Below are 21,267 nucleotides of genomic sequence, written 5' to 3' on the forward strand. Positions count from 1 at the left end.
TAATAAGATGTCATTTGCGGCCGCGCGGTTCCGGGAGCTGGTATTTACAGACAATATACATCTGATAAATTGGACTCCACAATAGCAAAGTGTATTTGTTGTGTTAAAAATGTTTATGTCCTATAACATTATGGTACTCTTCTGAGATTGTTTTCTAATTACATAATTAGAAATTTTACAATTAGTAGAAGGTAGAAGAAAGCACTATTACTGGTCTAAAGAAAGATTAATAAATATTTGTTTCTGCCCAAGTGGCTGGGATTGGAGAGAAAAATAGCAGGAATATCATAGGCAGTGGATTTTCCTAATGTCTATTAGCATTCTCAAATACTTATTGTAAAATTTTCACATGTACATGTTCCAATTCTAATAATAGGAGATTTCAGTAACAAGAAGACACTAGAGATTTTATCCAAGAAAACAGAAATTAGAATTCAGTTTTTCCCAAACAACCTATATTTGTAAATACTTAAAGGTTTCTTTAGTGTTCAAGAGAAGATAAATCCCAGAAGTACCAACCAAATTGAAATAACTTTGCCATAATAAAAGAAGTCTGCATAGATAAGAATGATAACAAAAAGTGGGTAAAGTATTGATAATAAAATCTTCTCAAATGATGTACAGAAATTCTTTGCACTATTTGAGAGCTTACTAATGTCTGACATTTTTTCAAGATAACGTTATAATTACACAGAATAGAACTATTTAGAAGCCATTTAAAGTAAATATATTTTTAGTTTGCCAAACTAAGAGTTATATATTTCTCTTTTTTTGTCTCCTTTCGTGTTTATTGACACATAGTTTGATTGGAATATGTCACAATTCCAGTTCGTTCATATCATCACCTATCCTTTGGATATTTTGTCTTGTTAGTTTTAGTTTTAGTTATTCTGGTATCTGAGGGACCGAATTCTGTACTTCCAAATGAGTCAAAAACATATATATGCTTTTGATAATTTGTATATCAATTTTGTGTAATATATAGTCAATATTTGTACTCATATTTATGTTTCTGTGCACGAGTGTGTGTGTGTGTGTGTGTGTGTGTGTGTTTAATGCACACCTCTAAGTACTCATGGTTAAATCCTTGTTTTATGCTAGGGATAATTCCTTGTTATTGCTTGTGTGATGATATGCAGTGCTGGAAATTAATCTAGGGTTAACCAGATGCAGGGCAAGAGATTTAACCCTTGCACTATCTTTCCAGACCCACTCTTATTTTTTTTTTTATTTATTGTGTTTGGACAATACCAGTCAATGCTTAGAGGTTGCTCCTGGCTCTGCACTTGGGAAATACTCCTGGTGGTGCTTGAGGAATTGTATGGGACGTCAGGGATCAGAGGTAGCTTGGCTGTGTACAAGGCAAATGCCCTACCCACAGAATTATCACTCTTGCGCTGACTATAATTTTTAATAATTTATATAATTTTCTAGGAACATACAATTTTAAAAATTCATTTTCACATGCATTTTACACATAAACTTATATTCTCTTATTATTTATACCTATAAATGAACATTTTAATATCTGATCTCTAATGACAAGATAATGACTTCTATAGTCATAAAATAGAATTTAAAAATAAACAACAGAATTGCATTTCATACAATATATGGCAGGACTTCAAATACACCAATTTTCTCAATAATGTATAAATGATAACTTCCTATCCAAACTATAGTTAAGTCCAGGTTTGTGAATTTACAAAAATATGCAAGTTTAATCTGAAATAAATTTTACGTTTCATGGAAACTGACAAGCAAACTGCAAAACAATCAGAACTAAATTCAGGATTTAAACAAGTAGTTAGGAAAATAAAATGATGCTTTATATTAAGATATCTTGAGGTTTATACAATGATAGAGAAATGAAATGATAAAACACACATACACATATAAGCAGACTTGTGATTTGCCAAAAAGAAAATGATTTTTAAAATTAACTATTAATATTATCTTTAAAAATAGTACTGGAGAAATTCTGCATATATACATAAACTTTTATCTCTAATATAAAATAAGTTCATGCAATCAAATTAGTCTATAGAAATAATTGTGACAGATTAACCAATAAAGTTTCGAGAAGAAAATAAAAGTTATCATCTTGAGGATTATAAATGTTTCTTAAATATTACCCAAAATTAATGTAAAAGAACAAAGTTATCCTTCAAGGAAGATATTAGTAAATTGAACTGTATGAAAAACAAAAATTGTACTTGTTAAAATATACCATGAAGGCAAAAAAAGTAGCCTTTGAATGACATATTTTCATAATATGTCTAACAATGTATTCAATGCATACCAAATGATGAACCCCTTACATGTGAAGTTATTATAAATTCATACGAAGTAGCACAAAGAAAAATTTAAAAGTGAAAGTAAGCCTCCAAGTCAACTAGAGCTAAAATACCCCAAATTAGCAATACAAAATGAAAATCTGCTTAAATCTAAAAATTTCAGGTCCATCCTATAGGGACAGAAATATAGCACAGAAGATAAGGCACTTGCCTTCAAGTGGTAGATTCTGCGAATGCTTTATCAAAGATAGTCCTCTGATAACCACCAGTAAAATTTGTGAGCAAAGAGCCCAACTTCTGTCCCATTCCTCCCAATCACACACATATATGAACAGGAAATTAAATCACTAGTATGTATATGTAAAATAGAGCAACGGAAAGGTCAAATTCTACTCTCATGAGTGTATGTCAGCATAATAGTTAAAAAATCCAATTGATTTTTACAGAAAAATCTACTAAGATGCCAGATAGTACAATGTATAAGGGATTTGCTGTGCTAGTGGCCAACCTGGGTTCTACCGCTGGCACCACAAATGATCCCAAATTGCTCAGCACTACGAGGAAGAAAACCCGTGAAAAGATGAAAGAGTAATTCCTGAAGATCTGAGTACCACCAGGTATCATCCCAAAACCAAAACATACCAAAAGTCCACTTAAAAAAAAAAGCACAAACCTAAACCTATATTTACAAGAATAAAAAATCAGAAAATTCTACCAAAGAAAGATCTATGTCTGATCTGGCTGATTTAAATATTCCACTCTCAAAATATTCCCAAGGGGAATGAATTCTGATATGACAATTACATTTTGAACAACGTTTATAGCTATTTTTTCTTATAACAGCTGCCAGTTAGTAGCACATCAATCAGCAATAAATTGTAAAAGAGATAAGTTAATTACAGTAGAAATATATAGTGAAATACTTCATAGTCAGTTAACAAACGACTGCATGTAATGTCAGTAATGAATTCATTCTCCTTAGAGTTGAAAACAGAAGCCAGCTGTGTTGCTTAGTTTCATATAAATTTCAGGTATTTGCAAACTTATCAATAAAAATAGTTTATCAACAAAGTGATACCTAAGGGAGAATACAGATTGGAAAAGAAATAATGAGACAATAACTTCTTGGAAAATCCATTTTCAGGATCATTGTAATACAGGTACACACTTTTTTAAAAAATCTTCCGAGTAACAAAAATGTGAATTTTTATACTTGTGAATTTCCAAGCAAAAAAGAACAAAATGACAACACACCATATAACACACGTGTAATGAAACCATTAACTCATGATCAGACATTTCATTTGCAGCCATTACTTCATTTGAAGTGGTTCCTTATAATATTAATTCCAATGACTCAAAATCACATAGAAATTAAAAATTTTTGAAGAATAATTTTGTTAACATTAAATAGAATCACACTATTAAGGTATGTAAAAGTATGATTTCTATCTTACATATTTTTACTACATACAAATTTTATGACAAAAAAGAAGACAATAGGTACTTTATCATTACAAGCATTTATCACAAGGTAGGCGACCACCTCATATGTTGTTATAATTGTTTCCTCTTTCTTTTGCTCTTTCTCAGCATGAAAATATATGAGAAACTACTCCATAAAAAAAACAAAAAAACAATTCTAAGGTTGAGATATCCTTCTGGGTTAAATAATTTGTGTCTTAGAATGCAAAGGGTTTGCAAACATGGATATACTCAGGAATGAATAGAATTGCACAAAAGATGATAAGTATATGTAGCTGCAAACATGCTCCCAGAAAAGCAGAGAATGAAACTCCTTAGTTTCCTTAAATGTATAGGGCAGCAAAGACAAAAACAGAACAGAAATTGTCAGGAATTTACTATTACTTTAAGGTTGCCTGCTGATAGGCTGTGTGAAAACACCACAGCCACTGCTCTTCAAGTAACTATTGTGATCTTATTTACTTACTAACTGTCCTTAAAATCTCTGACAATTAAAACAATGGCTCAGCAGAGTGAAAAAGAAGCTGATGTCTGTTGAAAAAACATGAACGGTCTATGCACTCACTGAGGTTTCCCCAGGGACAATGAAACTTGGTGTGTGTGTGTGTGTGAGTGTGTGTGTGTGTGTGTGTGTGTGTGTGTGTGTGTGTGTGTGTGTAAGGTTCCAAGGGTGGAAGTCTGGTTTGGCAGAATTCACAACAGTATGTCACGGTCACGGTCCTCCCATTGTTCATCGATTTGCTGGAGCGGGCCCAGTAACATCTCCATTGGAGACTTTGTTGTTACTGTGTTTGGCATATCGAATATGTCATGGGGAGCTTGCCAGCCTCTGCCATGCGGGCGAGATCCTCTTGGTAGCTTGCCGGGCTTTCCAAGAGGGGCTAGAGGAATCGAACTCGGGTCGGCCATGTTGGCTGTGTGCAAGGCAAACGCCCTGCCGCTGTGCTATCGCTCCAGCCCTCACAATAGTATAGAGTTAATAAATAAGTATATACTTACTGTTATATGCTTAGTATTTGCATAAAGAAGTGTTTGTTTCCATTGCTTGGTTTGGGGGCCATGTTATATGATATTTAAGGCTTCTTCCAGGATCTGTGCACAGAGATCACTCCTGGCAAGTCATATACAGTGCCAGATACCAAACCTGGGTCAGCTAGGTGCAAGGCAAGCACCTTACCGCTAAACTATCCCCTGGCCCCTTCCCTACACAGTTTGATATGTGGTATGTGTGGTTTGCAGACACTAAACTCTACCATTAACAGAACTGTAAATCACAAAACCTAAAATATTTATTTTTTAAACGTTGACATTCTTTGGCTTACATTCATTTTGAAGTAGAATGGATATAGTGTAAAAAAATTATACTCTCTGAATTTATTTGTAAATTAAACTTTTGTCATGTTGTTAGAATCAATATATTTCATTAAAAGTTTTGAAAGAAATGGAGATACTTATTTTGCTTTATATAAATAAAATTATTTTGTAATATATATATAAACAAACAGATTTTTAAATACATTTTAATCTATTATTTGATGAAAATGGTTAAATTGTTCACGCACAGAGAAAGCTGATTTCACTTACATCTAAATAAAAACGTGTTTTGGACAGTTTGTTCATGCTTTATTTGTGATTAAAATTTTCTCCTATATCTGTATATTAAAACTTGTGTCAGTGAGTAATCTAGTAACTTGTTACTTCAAAGATACTTTTTTTCAGCATCCTCCATTCTGAGTTACTCAGCTCTCAACCTGGATTGTGTCATTCTTAAATTTAATTTTATAAAGTTCTTTTCCTCTCTATTCTTTACCAAACAAAAACATTTTTATTCAAAAATAGAGGAGAGACCAACTCAATACTCGAGTGTCTCGGACACTGATGATAGTGGAAGGGCAGTAATTTTGTACACCACAAGCATGAACAAAAACAACGCTGGAAGCACTGGAAGCAGGGTATCACAACTACAGTAGAAAATTAATTAATTAGGAAAATAAATAAAAGACATTATTGACTTTCTTACTGTTTGATATGTATAGGAAATTTGTTATATTCACTACAAAATAATTTTCTAAGCAAGTAAGAAATTTAATATATCCTATTTCAGAATTTAGATCCACATAATTACTGAAAAGATACTGGTTATTAAAATAGAGTTCCTGTATCATTTTTCCTCTAAATGATGAATGCCTTTAGCTAACTAAAATTGTTATCAAATTTCAACAGTGAATCAAGAACAGAGGCAGAAGGTACAGTTACAGGAATACAGGTGTCTATAAAGAACAATCAAATCCAAATATCTTTATCCATAGTCACTTTTGTTGGCACCGTTTAATACAAAGAAAATGGTCTGCTTGTGACAATAAATTCTTCAGAGTTTTCTTCCTTAAATCACCTTTGCAAATGTATTGAAATTACTATTTTAATTAAAAACTGAAAATATTCATATAAAGCAAGATTTTTAATCTTGTTATTGGATATAATTAATATTTTTTAATAAAGATCTGTGAGAAAGAAAAATATGAAAACCCTTTCAATATATGGCTTCTGCAGTTTTGGAGTTTGGGGCACTTTTAATGAAAGTCTTTACCCAAAATATCAACAATTATATTAGTGATTCTCTTAGTTTATAATATTCATGTTAGTTTTTCCCAGCATATAAAGGTAGCATATATAATAAACTGAATATTTAGCGGTCATAATAAACACTTTGAATTCTACTAAAGTAAGTGCAGATTATTACACTACAGGCACTTGTATAGGAATTTATATCACTCAATAAACAGTGTGCATTATATTTTATAAAAAAGACTGCACTCAAGTTCATGTTCTCCCTTGAATTCTTATCTTGCTTTCTAGATTTAATGTATTTTTGCTTGCCTTGCTAATACACTTTGGAGAAGCCCATGTTCTCTCCTGAACACATACCATCCTCTTTCTTTCCCCTCACAGCTTTCTAAGTTAGTTCCAATGAAACTACCTTGTTAAAAAAATAAAATATATACGCATACAGTTATTAAAGGAGGGGTGCCAAGATCGCCCTTGGCCCCAGAGTATAGGGAGAAGGAAATAAATGGAGTGAAGAATAAGGGGAGCAGAGATCGATACAAGGGCATGGGCAATAATGAACGGGGATTCAGGTACATCGGTGATGTTAATGAATGATAGAGCTAAATATCCAAACCAGAAAGTGAGCAACAATGAAATCATGAGACATAAACTTAAAAAGTGCCTGTCAAGACGGGGCAGGGAGAGGTATCAGAGAGGAAACTGGGGAACATTAGTGGGAGAAAAGTTGACACTGGCAGTGGGATATGCAATGGAATAGTGTATGTCAAATATAAACCTATAAAGAATTTTTTGATTCCTGGTGCTTTAATAAAATAAAATGTGGGTGGGGAAATGATACAGTGAATTGATGCAGCCATGCACTGAATGGTAAAGCGGGATTGACCATGAGAGGAGATGGTGAGCAAAATAATATCACTTTATAAGAAACTAGATTCTTCAAGAAGTCAGCATGAAATAAGTCCACGTAGATTGTCTTGGAAACTTAGCTTTAATATCTTTGACACTGAAAAGATAAGAATATGATCATATTTTCATATTTTCATTCATTACAGGAGCTTAACAGCTAACCTATAAAGATAACTTTCAGAGTGAAGCATATTCTTTCTTCAGAAGCAGTTTTCATTATTAGTTTATGTTTTGTTATGTTTTGTTTTGTGGCCACATTCAGCAATGCTCAGGGGACCACATGTGGTACTGGGAATCAAACTGGGTACTATTACCTGCTCTATTCTGTCACAGGTCCCCAGAAGCAGGTTTATATGGGCTGCACGAAAGTAAATGCAATATATATATATATATATATATATATATATATATATATATATATATTGCTTTTGCTTTTTGGGCCACACCCAGCAATGCTCATGGATTACTCCTGGCTCTGCACTCAGGAATTACTCCTGGCGGTGCTTGGGGGACCATATGTGATGCCGGGGATCCGACCCAGGTTGGTCGTTTGTGAGGCAAATGCCTTCTCTGCTGTACTATCAGTCCACCCCCTAAATGACATTCTTACACCCTTATAGGAGATTTTTCTAGATTCTTAAAAATGAAATAATATAATAAGAAATTTATAAAATATTCCTTATACAATTTGACTATTTCTCATTTCATTGGTAAGTGCCATCATCTAAAAAGTTAAGTGAAAATTGTTTATCTAAATAGATTATATATGCTTTGAGAAAAATATCTATATTTAGTGTCTACATCAACACACTTAACAATGACATGCAGTCTTTAAATGGTTATATTACTCAATCTAATATAAATCATAGAGTTTCTTTTTGCTTTAAATAAAAATAACACCTGAAATAACTGTAATCAATCATAACTAAGTGCTTTATAAGTGTTAAAAGCTCATTCCCCTTTGGAATTCAATGATTGGTCTCATGAATATTTCAGTCAATGAGTAGAGAAACTTTGGGAATGAAGACTATGAAAATTTGAGAACAATACAAAAGATATTTCATCCAAATGTTGACTATAAGTAGTTCTGAAACATTGGAGATAGCTCAAGGAAGAACTAAGTATATTTGTATGAATTAGATGCAAATTTTAAGCTTTTATTTCAAGGTTATCTCATGAAAAGTAAAGTTTTCTTTCAAATAGTAAATATTATGCTTTAAACTTTGTTACTCTTATTGCAATAAATGTGCTTTAACAACCATACTAAAATCAGATACTTAAGTTTTGCTTAATTTTTCATATCAGACATTTTAATTATTAATACTAATAATTAGGGAATCTTTTAGAATATAACTCCAATGTACAAAACAAACATATGAATATGAAGACTTTTACTAATATGATGGAACATTTGCTATTCATTTTGTTCACTGTAATTCCTCACTAGAACTTTTTATTATTTTGCTTCAGTAATTCAGTCACAAATGTCCACTGAAATGACATGATAAATATGACCCTTTTATACTTTAAAAACTAAGGGTATTCTGGGGGCTGGAGATATAGTACAGCAGATAAGTTACATGTCGCACATGAGGCTAAACTGGATTTAGTCCCTGACCCTCCATCCCAAAGCACTGCCAGAACTAACCACTGAATGCAGAGCCAGGTGTAAGCCCTGAGCCATTCTGGATATGCCTCTACCACCCTCCCCACCCATACCTCGCCCCTTTTCTCCCTAAATGAACAAATTGTTCCTTTTTTTTTCTTTTTGGGTCACACCTGGCAATGCACAGGGGTTACTCCTGGCTCATGCACTCAGGAATTACTCCTGGCGGTGCTCAGGGGACCATATGGGATGCTGGGAATCGAACCCAGGCCAGCTCTGTGCAAGGCAAACGCCCTACCCGCTGTGCTATCACTCCTACTCCACAAATTGTTCCTTTTATTGAAGAAAAAAATTAGTAAATCTCAAGACTTTCAGTAAAAAAATAATTAACATGGAGACGTTACTCTGCCTTCTCGAGCAAATCGATGAACAACGGGAGGACAATGGACAGTGGACACTTATTGCCAAGAACTTGCTAATAATTTTAACATTTTTAACTTTTAAATTCCATACTGCAAATTTTCATACAAAGATGCTTTTTTGTGTGTGTTTTCGGAACACACCAGGCAGTTCTCAGGCCTTACTCTTTGCTCTGTGCTCAGTAATCACTCTTGGTGGTGCTTAGGGGACTGTGGGTAATACCAGATATTAAATCTCTGGTATTATGTTTTTATGCAAGGAATTGATTTTATGCAAGGAAAGCACTCTATATGTTTTCTTATCTTTCAAGCCCTGATATTAAAATATTGTACGTAATTCTTTAAAGGTAAAGGTAAAGGTAAAGGCCCTCCCGTTGATCGTCGATTTGCTCGAGTAGGCCAGTAACGTCTCCATTGGAGACTTTGTTGTTACTGTGTCTGGCATATCGAATACTCTCGGTAGCTTGCCGGGCTCTCCGAGAGGGGCGGAGGAATCGAACTCGGGTTGGCCATGTTGGCCACGTGTAAGGCGAACGCCCTACCCGCTGTGCTATAAAAGTCACCTTAATTTGTTTTCTTACTGCCACAACCCATTCGGACAATGAAAGTAAATTGAGCAACAAAATGTGCACTCCTTCTATAAGTAATTATTACAGAAATTATCAGCAGTTTCACATCCTCTGTAACAAGTTAAAGCAACTGAGCTTGGAATTCTCGATCGACTACAGTAGATTGCATTTACACTAGTCCCTCCATCTCTGTCTCTATCTCTATCCCTCTCTCCGTCTCTGTCTCTGTCTCTCTCTATGTGTGTGTTTGTCTTTGCTTCTGCACATTTAAGTACACATTCCTTTATTTTATCATTCTGATGTAGTCTGTCCTCCTTACATTAGTTCATTTAAACCTCTGTATCATGAAGATTTTTTTCTTTTTTTTTAATTTTTATTAGTGAGACACCATGAGGTACAATTGTAGACTTAAAAATTTTTGTGCTTGGTTTTCATTTATACAATGATCAAATGCCCATCCCTCCACCAGTGCTCATTTCCCACCACCATGGATCCCAGTATCCCTCTCACCCTCCCCCCGCCATCCCACCCTGCCTCTGTGGCAGGGCATTCCCTTTTGTTCTCTCTGTCCTATTGGGTGTTGTGGTTTGCAAAAGATGCAATGGGTGGCAATCATGTTTGGTCTATATTCTATTTTCAGAAGATTTGACTGGCTTTTCTAGCCCATAGATGCGGTTTACATAATTCCAGAGAATGTCAGAAATTAAAAGAGCAAAGTTTTTTAGAAATACTTTAATTTTACCTAACAAAAAGTTTGAGGTTTATAAAGATTGACTTAAATTCTACATAATGTTGAGTGACTGAATCAAACAGGACTGAATGTTATAATCTGCGAGCCGGCTTGTGGAAATAAGAGGGTTTTGTTAAAATTTGCAGATCATTTTTCATACATTTTTGTGGTGATTTTTCTAATTAGTAGGTCTAATAATTCTAAATCCCCTAGACCTAATATGCGAAAAATTGTATGTCCTTCTGACTCTAGGCAACTTATCACTTATAACATGGTTCTTAACACTTTCGACAACAACTGTAGCCCTGTCCTCCCGTTGTTCATCAATTTGCTTGAGCGGGCACCAGTAACATCTCCATTGTGAGACTTCTTGTTACTGTTTTTTGGCATATTGAAAATGCCACGGGGAGCTTGCCAAATTCTGCTGAGCGAGTGAGATACCGTCGGTAGCTTGTTGGACTCGATGAGAGGGATGGAGGAATCAAACCCGGGTCAGCTGCGTGCAAGGCAAACGCCCTACCCGCTGTACTTGGCAATGACTAGCTTCTGTAAAACTAAGAGGAAACTGGGATTCTCTTTCCACTGAAACTGTTGATTCAGTCCCTGACGTGGTACTGGACATCAGGTTTTATTCACAGAGAATGTCACCAGTGCAGTAGATCCTAGAAGGTTTGTATTTATTGAGACAACCAGAGTGGGGTAGTGAAAAAGACAATCTGTGATGCGTTCAGGAAGTTAGAAATCATCTTCAAAACCCTTATGATCAGAATTTATACATCAGGGCTTGGATGGTGCCTACACATGTAAATGAACATTAAAGATAAAAATTAAGAAAGCGGATAAGGAGAGTTTATAGGATTTGAAAAATTCAAGTCTTGAAAACTTACTGGATTCGCCTTTCATTCAAAATTTAGTTACATGGAAGATGACATATCCTAGAAAAGGCACCATTGCAAAATAAAAAACAAAATATTTTTAAATATGTGTTCAGTTTTTTTGGGTAATTTTTGGTTTTTGATGTATGAAGGATAATGTAGTGTAAGCGACATAAAGTTTTGGTGTAGTTGTAGAGTTTTTTTCATTTGATGGACATTTTGATTATTAATATAGAGTATTCCATTATTGACACATGATTTGGTTATCAAGCATAACAGGAAACAACAAAGAAAAACTTCAAGTAGACATTTTCCCAAAATAAAATGTTAATTAATAAAATACTTTATGAAACCTAAATAAAAGTATGTACATTTTCAGTGCCTATGTTTGGCAAGTTTCAATTCTAATAAAAAGGTAGAACTGGGGAAAAAAATTCTAAAGCATAATGTACATTTTTAAATGTCAGTGTTGTAATTGCAGGCAATTTATAAATATGAACTCAGTGTTTAGAAGAAAACATTTTTTTTTACAGCAAAACATCGATATTTCTAGTAGAACTCGGTTTTCAGTATTTCTAATAAAATTCAGAATAGCGTGTTTTTGTGTATCGTTTTAATCTGTTTCCATTATTCTGTATATCTGAATCTCCAAGGATGAAACCTTTTATGTACAGTCCCATGAACTGAATGTAGCCTTTATGCACTTTTTAAGAAATGAATCATAAGGCAATTTCAAGCACTTGGGCACACACATTTGTCACTTGAACTTGAAATATCCTGATGTGATTAACCACAACGGGAATATTATGTGAAATGATTGATGCAGGAAGATTCCCTGTGACTAACAGGAGAAAAAATAAGAGGAAAATAGACTCAGTCTGTGATGGGGATGGGGCGAAATGACTCTGACCTACTAAACCAGTGAAAAGATATTTCCATAGTAGAGATAATAATAGGTGTCCAATGATGGAAGATGAATTTGAAAAAGTAAACTATCATAAACACACAAAAATAAGGTGAAAAATGAGGCCAAGAACTTGGCAATATCAAACTGGTAGATGTGTGCACAGTTCAAAGCACAGGGCCAGGAAGAGAGCTCAATGGTTAGGAGAGCATTCCATATCCCAGATTAATCCTGGTACCATGTGTCTTCCTGTGCATCCCTAGGTATGACCTTGGTTGTCCCCAAGCATCTCCATGTGGTTCTGGTGTTCCTCACGTCGGAATGACTGAATGGTAGCCTGGGGCCCAAGTGCTAAGGCAGTGACTTAGTTTCCCCTGAGCACTTTTTGGAAGGTCTATCCTCCAAATAAGTAAATAAATATTAAAAATTCACAATAACAGTTCAGGACTTTAGTGATCTAAGGCAATTCTTTGTTTTGTTTTGAGCATAGTCATTCTGTTTCACTGACTTTTCTTAGTCAAATAATAGTCATTTATTATAGTCCTTTCTAGAATCATGTGCCAAGAACCAGGAAAAAAAGTGACATGATCTATGCTCAGCTACAATAAGCTTAATTATTTTGTTTGATTCTCAGAATTTGAAATTATCTCAAAGTTCCCCAGTATTAGACTCCAACTATGCCTGCGGGGATATCTTAAAGTGAACAAAGGAATTAGTCAGTATATAGCATGGTATAAATCATAATCATAAAGGAAAGGTTAGAGAATTATGGATGTTGGAAATCTTTTTTTATGTTTTGAAACACAGAAAAAATGATTATGGTCCTTCAAAATTAGGTAGAAGAAGGAATTTTTTTTCTCTCCTAATTTTTACACACTGCTAATGAATAATTCTTGATAGAACTACACTAAAATATCATTAAGTATTTCTAAAGCTAGTAGATTCCTTTAATTTTTTTTTACTTCTTCCTTCAATCTTGAACCCTTTATTGAAAAATGAAAGTGAGAAGTGGTTATGATGACTGATTATACGAAACAAAAACACTTAGAAGTATTTGTATTCATTTTCTTCTCATAAAGAGCAGACTGTTCTTTAATTATGATAAACTTCATCAGTACAGCTTAGTATATTTTAGCATTTTTGATATATCACAGTTACATTTGTTGTGCTTTATTTAATGCAGTAAGATATTATTTTCTCATAACTCTAAATTTGAAAGATATCATTTAGATGCATGCACATGAAATTAAATATGATTTATGTGATTCATAATGAGTCAAATGTGACTTATTTTAAGCCTTTCACTGTTTATAGTGACCTAAATTTAGCTACCTAAAAAAATCATGCTCTTCACCCTAGTCGACTGAGTTTGCAATGTCACTGCTTTCCCCTGAGACTTAGCCAATATTTGTGATTACTCATTAGTGACATGGGACATAAATGCAAAAATTAAATGCTATCACTTTCCACTTCTAAACGTATCACAAAAAATTTCTTACCTTGCCTACGTATTGTGTGTCTGTACCTGTATACTCTTCCAACAAGAAGAACTGGTTCCACATCCAGCCACGCTTGGTGCGATGCAGCATTTTACCATCATCTTTTGTCAGACCCACTATCCTTTTGCTTGATAAATAATTGTTAGCTTTTTCTTGTAATGGAATAGCATCAAATGTATGGAACATATAGGTCCAGACGAATAATGGTAGGCAATGGTAAGTCCTCATTATCTACGGCTTCAGCAAGATATCAAATTCAATGAATCGTCTGTTTCTCCTGAGGAGTAGGGGAAGAAAAATGATTTATTAGGTTGAGTTAAAATTTCACATTACTGTAAATGATTACTATTGCTATTTAAAATTGACATATATGTAATATATTATTTTTGCTAAATTTCTTGAAACTGACATAATTAGACTCTATGAATATATACATGTATTTGCAACTATGTAGTTTTAAGAAACAGTATCTTCTATCCATAAATGACCATATTTTACATGTTATTTATTTTCCTCCTCTCATTCTTCTGCAATGTTTTGATGCTGCCTTAAGGCATATTCAATAGCACCAAATGTACTTTGTATAGTTTTGTGATAATATGTGAAGTTTGGCAACTATTAGCCATGTTATTCACAACTATCCTTAAAACACTTTATTTGAAAAAAAAATGTTGGAAGAGGTGAGTTTGGGTCACACACCTCTGCTCCTGGTGCTGCAATCAGGAATCACTCCTAGTGGGTTCTGGGGAGTGGACACAATTAAACTAGATTGGCCAAATGCAAGTTAATTGCCATACCTATTTTCTATTTCTCCAGCCCCAAATTTTATTTTTAATGAGAAAGTAATATATGCTTCTAATACATGGTAAACACAAGCATTTTCACCGATAACTAAAGGCAACGGAATTATCTATTATAATAAGAGTCAAATGAAATTGGTATTATAAAATTAGTTATGTGGTTTTACCTATGGGCTAATTTGATCCTAATTTTGTTTAAACAAACCCAATCTCTGTTAAGATACTCAGTTGATTATTTTAAAGTAAAAAGACAGGTAATTTTGTTTTTTAGAATTAATCGTACTTATTAGGCTACGAGCTTAATATGTTCTACCATTAAATTAAGGACATAGAAGGGGATAATGGTGATGCTGTTGTTACTGGGAAATTATATGCTAAAAATAGAAACTTATCTCAAATTACTGGAGGTAAAAAAATCCAATGACTAGATTAAATCTGCAAAGAAAAGGTTTACAGAGGTAAGAAGCAATTGGTCATAGTATCATAGGTTTGAATATTTAAGTTTATTATTCCCCCACTCTGTCCCCAATCTCTGACCTTCCATTTCCCACTTCTCATTTCAGTATCTTCTATATTGTTTTGAACTAACATCCTGTTTTCTAAGTGGGGCAAAATATAATTTTTATTGGTGAAATTAGAGAGCATGATGTGAGGGAGGAAAGAAGAGGAATGTGTGTTTAAGAAAGAACACAGGAACATAGGCTTCTCCTGATGGAAAAAAGCCTGAATTAATTTTCTTAATCTTAATAATAATTAAAATATTAACTTTTAATATATGCCATACAATTTAACATCTTGTTATTGAAAAGCAATATGTATAAATATATTTATATATAAAGATTTATTTAGAGATGGAAGAGCTTGGAAATCATGTCAGAATGACAGTGCAGGAGGCAAGGGACTTGTCTTACTTACAGCTGACCATGGTTTGATCTGGCACTAGACATGTTTCCTAAATTAACTGGACACTAGATATCTATATTCCAAATCACCAAGGTCCACTCCTGAGCACAGAACTAGTGACATCCGCTGTGTATTTTCAAGAGTGTCTCATATCAAAAAAGTAAACATAAGAAAAATATTGGGAATAGAGTTAATTACCTGGTTTTAGTCTGATGTCCAGTGCTAGACCCTGTATCTTTAAATTCACTTGCAATTAATTTTTTTTCTTTATATCACACGCGGAGATGATCAGGGGTTACTGCTAGCTCTGTACTCAGGAATTACTCCTAGCAGTGCTGGGGGGACCATAGGGGATGCCAGGGATCGAACCCAAGTCAGCAGCATGCAAGGCTGTACTATTATCTGGGCCCTTAGTTGCAACTATTAAGGCATAAAGATAAAATCTAAGCCTTTCACATGATTTATTTCTTATTATCAGTGAGAATTTGTATATTTTCAAGTAACACTACATGTCACCTTGTCTAACAAAGGTTAATAATTCTCAAGATATTGTCATAATTTATTTGAAATTTTATCAATTCAATGTAATTATTTTTGTATTACAGGGAATTAGGTTAAAAAATACCCAAAGCTTTAACTACAAAAAGTCACTGTCCACCCACTGTTCATCGATTTTCTAGAGCGGGCCCAGTAACGTCTCCAACTACAAAAAGTATCAATGAATAACTCTGACTTAAAACAATTACACCAGCATATACCTATGAAAAGCTGATTCATATTTTGTATTTTATTAAAGATAATGCATATAAAGAACTTAGTATAATTCTAACACACAAAATCTCAACATGATCACTTGACTTCCCGTTAATCGTCGATTTGTTCGAGCGGACGCCAGTAACGTCTCCATTTGTCCCTGTTGCATTGTAGTGTAGCCCAATGGTGTCGGTTTGTTCTAGGAACACAAAGAGCCTCTAACCTATTGTTCATGATCTTGATCAAGAATTCTGACCATCTGGTAGGTGGGCGGCCACGCGGTATTTTGACATCCCGTGGAATCCAGTCAGTAAAGCTCTACTCCAGCGGTCATCTCTAAATCTCGTTACATGACCAGTCCATCTGATTTTTGACACCGTGGCAAACGAGTCCCTCATTCTTGATCGTCGACAGATGACAGAACTCCGGATTCTTTCTCTCATTTGAGTGAAACGTGATATTCCAAGCATAGCTCTTTTAATTCCTCTTTGGGAGACTCAAATAGCATTCTCATCCTATTTACGTAGGGCCCAGGTCTCTGAGGCATATGTTAATGCAGGAAGAACAGTGGAATCAAAGAGATGTGCCTGGAACCGGAGGTTCTTTGTCCTCTTAGCAATTTCTTCGACGGTCTTGAAGGCGTTCCAAGCTGCTCTTTTCCTCCTGCGCGGCTTGGGTGCCAAGTCATTTGTCATGTTGACTTCTAGATCTAGGTACACATAGCTGTTGCATTTGGAGATGGTCATTACGTTGAGAGCGAATGGGGCATCAGGAACGAGGCTGTTTCTCATAAACATTACTTTGTAAGATTCAGCTGTAGTCCGACCTTTCCACACTCACGGTCGAAGTCGGCCAGCAATTGTGCTGCTTGGCTGTTATTTGTGCTGTTTGGTGTTATTAAAACAATGTCATCAGCAAAGCGGAGGTGATGTAGTTGCCAACCATCTATCTTCACTCCCATTCCTTCCCATTCCAATTGTCGCATGATATTCTCGAGGGTGGAACTGAAGAGTTTTGGTGAAATGGTATCACCATGAGGAACCCCTCTCTTGACATCAATGATTACATCTTTGTAGAATGGTGAGATCCTGGTAGTGAATTCGTAATACAGCTCACGGAGGATCCTGATGTATTGAGTTTGAATGCCTTGATTGGCTAGGGCTTCAATGACCGCTTCTGTCTCAACAGAGTCAAAGGCCTTCTTTAAATCAATGAACGTTAGACAGAGCGGCATCTTGAACTCCCGAGAAACCACAATGAGCTTGGTTATCGTGTGGATATGGTCGATGGTGCTGAATCCTTTGCGGAACCGGACTTGCTCACATGGTAGTCCTTCATCTAGAGTTCTGCCAATCCTATTTAGGATGACTCGAGTGAACAACTTGTAGATGACAGACAATAGGCAGATCGGGCGATAGTTGCCAATATTATGGATGTCTCCCTTCTTGTACAGTAGTACAGTCCTGCTGGTTTACCATTGGGACAGAACCTTGCATTCAGACAGGTAGCGTGTGAAAAGCCGAACCAGCGTATTGATGAGTACTGATGGCAGGTTGTTCAGGTGTTCAGGTCTGACCTTGTCTGGGCCGGGTGCTGTTCATTTCTTTACTGATGAAATGGCGTGTTGGATTTTGGAAGGGAGAACATTGGGAACAACACATCCATCCTGTGGAATTTGGTATGTCGGTAGGTGGACATGGCTATTGAAGAGATTCGAGTAGAAATCATGGATAATCCTCTCCATTGCCCTTCTGGAAGATGTGACAGATCCATCAGGACTTCAGAGGGCAGTAATCTCAACATATAGTGTTTTTCCTTCCTCCTCCTAATTGTACAATAGTAATATGCATATTATGCATTATATGCTACACATAGCAGAAAAGGGCTATGATAGCAGATGTAATTCTAGATGTTGCTATATAGTTCCGTTATTGACTCTATCAAGCACCTCTGTGCCCAGATGTTCATATCCAGTATGATCTTATGTAATACAAAGCAAACAAACATAGCCACAGATACACACATTTTAGAATGAAGGAAATAAAAACCATTAACTTTTTGACTCTGATATTTCAGCAAATTGAATATTTTAGAGTTTAATGTGTTTATTAATAATATAGTGGGATTTGATCATATTTATATCATGTCAATAGCAATGATATTTGAAACATTAATATATGCTATAATAAAACTCTGAAGTAGAATTCAGAAAATTGCAGTGTTAGGGTTCAGAAACAGTCTAATGTGAAAATGCCATGTAGCGTACACTAGATCTGAATACATCCCATGTTTTGTTGACCAGTTAATACTTTGTAAAAAACGAAAGAATTTTTTAGTTGACCACATCTGTACACACCTCTCCCTTCCTCATTTCCCCAAACTGGGAGATTTCATTTGGCCATTTTTGTAGTTAATAACTTTTAGAACAAAAATTGGACAAGTAGTTTGAAAGAAGTCCATGATAATTTACCCTGGCTACTTTTATTCTTTACAATTATTTTCCTGTCCCCCAATTACATAAACATACATACATACACACACACACACACACACACACACACACACACACACACCCTTTTCTTATACTAAAAATTCTCTATTATTTGACTTATTAGTAACTACACCTGCAACTCTTTTTGGGGCTTTTCCTTGCTTACTGCTGCCACTTTGCTGTCAAACACAGTATATATGTCTTCAAGTTTTCAGATATCTTCCATGAAATTTCTGTCTGACTGGTGCAGCAATGAGAAAAGTTAAACATATTTCACACCCAAAAGCTCTCATTCAGAGTAGGTCACGGAAATAGAAATTTGACTGAATTCCCCCAGTTGGGTTCTTCTTCATGCCTGCCTTCCCATGCTCTGTTCCTAACCTGAAAGATATTTGTTAAAATCACTGAAACACCAATCATCTCTTCAGGTTCACTTCTTGGGAACCTGAACTAAGAACCAGATAAACGCCATAGAATCAAAGCAATCAGGAGTAGGTAGAACTTTTTTCCCATATTGGATATAGAGAAGGAAAAATTCAAGAAATAAAATTTGACTTTACTAATATGGTGTTAAACTAGGTGGTTGGTTAAACCATTTAGTGCTACTTATATCAGAAAAAATGATTAGAAAACTAAGAACATTTTCATATTACTTTTATATTGTCACTTTAGATTTTATATATACCACTTCTCATCAGAAGCAATACAATGAACTGTCCTGATAATCAACTTAACTGTATATTTATATTATCAAGATCTTTTAGCTTGTTGTATAATATTTCAAGTTATAGTAATGAGACTGAGGCATCAAACCATTACATGATATCTACAATGTGTATGCATAGACACAGAAGAACTGAGAAGAGAGATACTCCTTTTTATTTGGACCCTACTGATCTAGAAATAGCCTACTTAACATCTGCAGTGTTGGAAATGAACAGTTACTTGAACTTATTTTCTGTGTTCTAGATACTATATTGAGTCTTGTCTAAGCACTCAACTTTAACTTCTTCCACAGTAATGTTGCTTTGAAGGTACAGTCACAGTAAAAGGTGAGCTAAGCTGACCATTTTCTTGTTAAAGTAATTGCTGATTTCACAGCATGGTCAGTACCTGCGGGACAAGTGGAATGTATCTAATGTTTATTTAAATTCTGTATGACTGATGCAAATACTTAATCATAATTGTATTAAGTAATACTTTTGCAAGGCCTCCTCCAAAGGCCTTAAGTCTTGCCCAATTTAAAACTCTTACTTCTAACTGAGATGGAACAATTATATCACTTAGCTCAATCAGAATCATCTCTCATGCTATAACTTCTAGATTCTGTTTTATGGAGATGAGATAGGAGTAACTATATCAAAAACAGTTTACTCAACTATAATCTTTATCATTTTCTTTGATTCCATCTGTAAAGAAATTTCCAATTATTTGTTTATACATACTTATCTTTTCCTCTTAGTGGATTAAATGTTTATTGGATGCTTCATCAAAGTTATACATTAAAATAATTTGCATGTGTGTGATATTTTGTGAGTTGCTGTATTTGCATGTGTGTGATATTTTGTGAGTTGCTGTATATGACATAAAAAGTCATGGATCTATATGACTTTTATTTATGTATTTATAAATAATATATTTTACAAAGTTAATTTGTTATTTGAACAGCACCTAAAGTAGACACTCTCTAATTTCAGCCTCTAAACACACATAAAATTGATGAAACATTTTGTTGCATAAACAAGCTAATAGAGTATGTGAAGACTTGAATCAGGAGGAAATATGCCTTTACAAGAATGCTGGTGCAAGCATTGTCCTCAATGGGGAATAACTAAAAGCTTTCCCTCTAAGATCAGGGATAAGACAAGGATGCTCCCTCTCACTAGTTCTATTTAATATAGTTATGGAAGTTCTTGCCATAGCAGTTAGGCAAGAAAAAGATATTAAGGGCATCCAGATAAGAAAGGAGGATATCAAGCTCTCACTATTTGCAGATGACATGATACAATACTGAGAGAACCCTAAAGTCTCTAACACGAAGCTCCTAGAAATAATAGACTTGTATAGTAAAGTCACAGGTTATAAAATCAATACTCAAAAGCCCAAGTATTTCCTATAGGCAAATAATGAGAGAGCAGAAAGTGATATTAAAAAAAATGTTCGTAACCATGTCTCAGAAAACCAAGTATTTTTGAACCAGCTTACCTAAGGAAGTAAAGGACACTGCTTCAAGAAATTGAAGAGGACAGGAGGAAATGGAAACATATGACCTGCTCATGGATTGGGAGAATTAATACTGTTAAAATGGCAATGCTCCCCAAAGCATTATAAAGATTCAGTGTCATCCCTATAAGGATACTCATGACATTCTTCAAAGAAATTAATCAAACACTTCTGAAATTTATATGGAACAACAAGCCCTCACAAATAGCTAAAGCAATTATTTCTTTTCATTTTTGGAT

The 21,267-nt window shown here is 34.7% G+C and overlaps 1 protein-coding gene across 1 annotated transcript in view; it reads right to left on the minus strand.

The window, feature by feature from the left end:
- Positions 1–21,267, minus strand: part of CDH9 (cadherin 9) — a 136,250-nt gene that overhangs the window by 71,163 nt on the left and 43,820 nt on the right. The window contains 1 exon segment of the mRNA XM_056108959.1: positions 13,859–14,135. Within this exon segment, the coding sequence (XP_055964934.1) occupies positions 13,859–14,086 (228 nt within the window). The 5' untranslated portion in view covers positions 14,087–14,135.

This window comes from Sorex fumeus, unplaced genomic scaffold (assembly GCF_029834395.1).
Source record: "Sorex fumeus unplaced genomic scaffold, SorFum_2.1 ptg000240l, whole genome shotgun sequence".
Classification (NCBI taxonomy): Eukaryota; Metazoa; Chordata; class Mammalia; order Eulipotyphla; family Soricidae; genus Sorex; species Sorex fumeus.